General features: G+C 42.1%; 1 protein-coding gene and 1 long non-coding RNA gene across 2 annotated transcripts in view; both read right to left on the reverse strand.

Moving 5' to 3' along the window:
• LOC116391724 (uncharacterized) overlaps positions 1-4316 on the reverse strand; it is a 32413-nt gene that overhangs the window by 19924 nt on the left and 8173 nt on the right. The gene's annotated exons all lie outside the window — the stretch shown is intronic.
• On the reverse strand, positions 759-4274 carry sox3 (SRY-box transcription factor 3). The gene has a single exon (XM_031862566.1). The coding sequence runs from the start codon at positions 3261-3263 to the stop codon at positions 2361-2363; it is 903 nt and encodes a 300-aa protein (XP_031718426.1). The 5' UTR covers positions 3264-4274; the 3' UTR covers positions 759-2360.

The following is a 4316-nucleotide window of genomic DNA, read 5'->3' on the forward strand; positions in this document are numbered from 1 at the left end:
TTCACTCAAACTGCACTGACATGTTTAAACTTTTAAATCAGCTGTTGAGGCAGAAAGCACAGCATTTCGGTTTAAAGCTAACCCACAACGTGGGTGTATTTATCAAAGGAGTTGTGCAGGTGAAAGCCATACTGAGGTTATGTAATGTTGAGAGTTGGATAAATGACTTAAAACCATCAAGTCTGTCTAGCCCACAGCAAACACTTCTGACACGGAGGAGCAGTAAGAGAAAAGCTGCTTAATCACAAAAAAATGAGTTGGAAAGTGTGATTAGGTGACGGGTGGCTGCTGGCACGCTAGAGTGACTTAAGACCCTGTCAGTGAATGCAGGGAGGTCTGGATAATCTTTCCTCCACAAAGGTGCGTGGGGCTAATCCAAGCCGCTGTGCTGAGCCGTGGATCAAGTCCTACAGGGAGTGTGGGAAGGCCAGCGGGACAGCCCCTGCTTCGGCCCTCTTGGTGGCCAGAGCTCATTTATGCTGAGGTACACTGCAGCAGCAGGCTGGTCTAAGTCTTCCACAAACCTTTGCATTATTAGTGTCAGTTGTTGAGGGCTGTTACGTTATTGAATGTGATGCAATTTCAGTATGATTTGTTTAAAAAAGAAATCCATGTAGACTATATCGCTGCCGGAGTCATCACTAAATTTTAACAGAACCAACTCGGAGGTGGAGACAAGTCTCTCTGCGTTTATTAGAAATTATATGAAAGACTAAATGAGAGAATCTTGTCAACGTGCTAAATACTTATTTAAATACTTAAGTTGAAGTCATTTATTTATTGTGTTGTTTTCTATGCCAAACAGAAAGTCACAAATGATATATACTTTGGCGCACCAGCACCGACATACAAAGTCAATTCACACAACTTTTCAAAACAAGTACAGATGTGCATATTATGATGGGAATATCTATACATTAATAGATCAGTATATATTTTTTAATGGTGACGTTAAAACCACTTTTAAATGTCACATGATCATCTCTCTTTTGTGTTATTTATCTTGATTATTAAAGGTGTGTTATTTAAAAGGTAGAAATGTTGAGACTGAATTCTTGTGATAAAATATGAAACACGTTTAAACTGAGGGGCAACAACGTGATGAAACCATGTAGAATGAAATGGTCACCAAACACTGAAATAAGTGAGTGAACTTGGTAAACTTGGCAAAGGTAAAATAGAACAAGGCAAAGAGGAATACAGCTTATTTTTCTCAACCATAAAATTCAAAATGAGGAAAAAAAAGATGAAGACTGCCCTAATTTTCTACTGATGTCAATTCCAAAATATTTAAACTTGTTAAAGGTAAAAAATGGGCCGAAGAATTATGTAATATTCATTTTAAATGGATGTTAAACCCCACACAAATTATTTTACAATTCTTAAAAGCTTGTAAAGGAACTGGAATAGCAAATTAAATGTATAGTATCTCCTTTATGAAGATAAACATCTCTGTACCTGTACTTTTCTTGATACAATATTTGTTTGGAGCAAACATGTTATAAGTTCTAATTGCTTGATCTTTACAAAATTATCAGTGAAAACAACAGATTGTCAGCCTGTTTGAAGATCCTTACACCTCTAAAATAATCAGTTCATTTTCAAACCTCATATTACACACAAAAGACAGAGTCACGAATCATGTTTCATACAAATTTATTCAGCATTTAAGAATAGAGGATGGTCTTAAAATATGTAGAAACGTCAGTTTAAATAAACATTTTCGTTCATGATAATGAGTAAACATGACACTGTCAAAACCATCACAGAAAATAACATTTTACAAAAACAAAATTTTAACATTTTTCACATGACAAAATATCGGGTTCACAAGCTAAAAAGAAAAAAAAACCTTACTATAAATAAAACTTGCGTTTGCGACCCGCACAGTCTTAACAATTTCATTTGAACCTATAGGTCAAGAGGGGGGAGAAAACAAAAAGAGACTACAAAATTTGGACACAGTGGAGACAACTGACATTCTACAAATTAAGTGTAAACATTTATGAACCAACTTTCCATCCAGCTTCTCCGAAATACACCAGCCTCTCTTAATGAGGCCACATGCCTTTTCATAGAGAGAAAATGTGGCATTAATTAAAATATAGAAGTCCAATTCTTCTACATAGGTTGATTGCTTATACTTGTGATAAAAAGCCTCTTTGCAACGCAATTTACTCTGGTGGGCTCAACGCTCAGTTTCGGTCCATTTCAAAAGCATTTAAAAATGGACAACTCAAGAGACAAAATTCTTTTTGAACAAAACTGTTGAACGTTGTTTCTTTAGCAACCAAAAAGTTCAAGTATCCGAAGTACTTTATTTTTTTATTTTGTTTTAAAGTCTTTTCTTTCTGTCGCTCTCAGATGTGGGTGAGAGGTAGCGTCCCATTGACGCCAGTCCCAGCGGTCTGATAGTGCGGATGGACGCTGTGTAACCGGCTGCTCTGCAGGGAGGAATGCTCCGCGCTTTCTCCGCCGGGAGGCAGGTACATGCTTATCATATCCCTCAGGTCCCCCAAACACGCCCGCTGAGAGTGGGACGTGATGGCCGGCGGCGGTGAGCTCGGCTCGGTCTTGCACACGGACGCCATGGAGCTCAGTCCCATGGCGCTGCTGGTCTGCTGCGTGTACGCCGGAGACATGCTGTATGTGGACGCCGCGTTCATGTAGGTCTGCGCCGAGGACATCATCGGGTACTGAAGCCCCGCCATCTCGTACCGGTGCATCTGCTGAATCTGGGGGCTGTTCATGCTGTGATGCTGAGGGTAGGCCAACTGGTCCTGCATGAGGGAGTACGCGCTGTTCGTCCACCCGTTCATGTGCGCGTAACCGTCCATCCGCTGCCCCACCGACACGGAGTTGTTGACGGCGTTGGCTCCTGGCGCCAACAGTCCCCCGGGCAAAGAATACTTGTCTTTCTTGAGCAAGGTCTTGGTCTTCCTGCGGGGACGGTATTTATAATCCGGATGCTCCTTCATGTGCATGGCGCGCAGACGCTTGGCCTCGTCGATGAATGGCCTCTTCTCAGCGTCGGTCAGGAGTTTCCAGTCGGCACCAAGCCTCTTGCTGATTTCAGAGTTGTGCATTTTGGGATTCTCTTGAGCCATCTTCCTCCGCTGTCCCCGGGACCAGACCATGAAGGCGTTCATCGGCCGCTTCACCCGCTCCTGGTCGTTGGCACTGTTGTTTTTAGCGCCCTGCGCTGAGCCCGAGTTGGACTGCGGGAGCGGGGTCTTGAGCTCGGTTTCCATCATGTTATACATTCTGGCGGCTTTTTAGTGTTCACTCACAGGCACAAAAAATAAATAAAAAGTTCACAAAACAGCGCCAAAAAAGTCAAAGAGGTAGAAGTACTGACCAGTCACATAAGACGATGGAAAAAAGTTGTGTCCAAAGAGGCAAGTGTGTCTGCAGGTGCTTCTGGTTTCTCTCCGCTCAAAGCTGCTGCGTCCCGCACGGCTCTCAAACAGAAGTCTGCAAAGTTGTTCGCCAAGCTCATGTGTTAATAGGCCTAGTGGCCGGACCATGTGATGTGGATTGACAGCATGACAATGAGGGACAGGCGACCAATCGGAGCGCGGCTCCCCATATCCACCGCGTAACCAACCGGTGCACGCAGCACCGTGTTTTGGTCAGAGGAGGAGGGAGAGGTAAAGTTTTAAAACAGCAGCACAGATCAACAACCTGAGCGCAAAGTGCTGTAGATTTACAACCTCTATAATGAAAATGAGAAGTTAAGGGGGAAAAGCCTGCCGGTTTGTTTTGTTATAGAACGCGTGTTTTCGGATCAAATGAGATCCAAAAGAGGATATTTCTTTATGTGCAAAAAGTTATCAATACACATAGGCCTATGTGCTAAAACGAAAATGGCCTACGTATGCAGAAGACTATATATATATGCTGCAGCGAATCAAACCTCTTAAGGGATCAATGTCAATAAATGAATAACAGAGACGAATCCCAACAGGCCAAAACGCACCGAAATGAGTCCAAATACTTCAAATATAAAGTAGAATATTGACATAAAATGCGCCCTTGGCAGAGAAAAAAATCCTTTCATCTGCACCTGCTGTCAAACACGCTTTGTTGCTTTAATCACGTTTTAACTAAAATATTGCCAGCATCAAAAAACCCTCAGTCTTATTTTAGGGATTTCGGAGCTGTCAAAACTCTCAATAGACTGATATGTTGGGTTTGTTTTGTTTTTTTAACAGATGGCTTCAAACATGTTTCATTAGAACTGTTTTGAGCACCTGCTCCAAAATGTTTTCTCTTCAGTCTTCTTCAACGCGGGATGATTTTCATTTAAACCATTA

The sequence above is a fragment of the Anarrhichthys ocellatus genome, unplaced genomic scaffold (genome assembly GCF_004355925.1).
Source record: "Anarrhichthys ocellatus isolate YVR2014 unplaced genomic scaffold, GSC_Weel_1.0 scaffold27, whole genome shotgun sequence".
NCBI lineage: Eukaryota > Metazoa > Chordata > Actinopteri > Perciformes > Anarhichadidae > Anarrhichthys > Anarrhichthys ocellatus.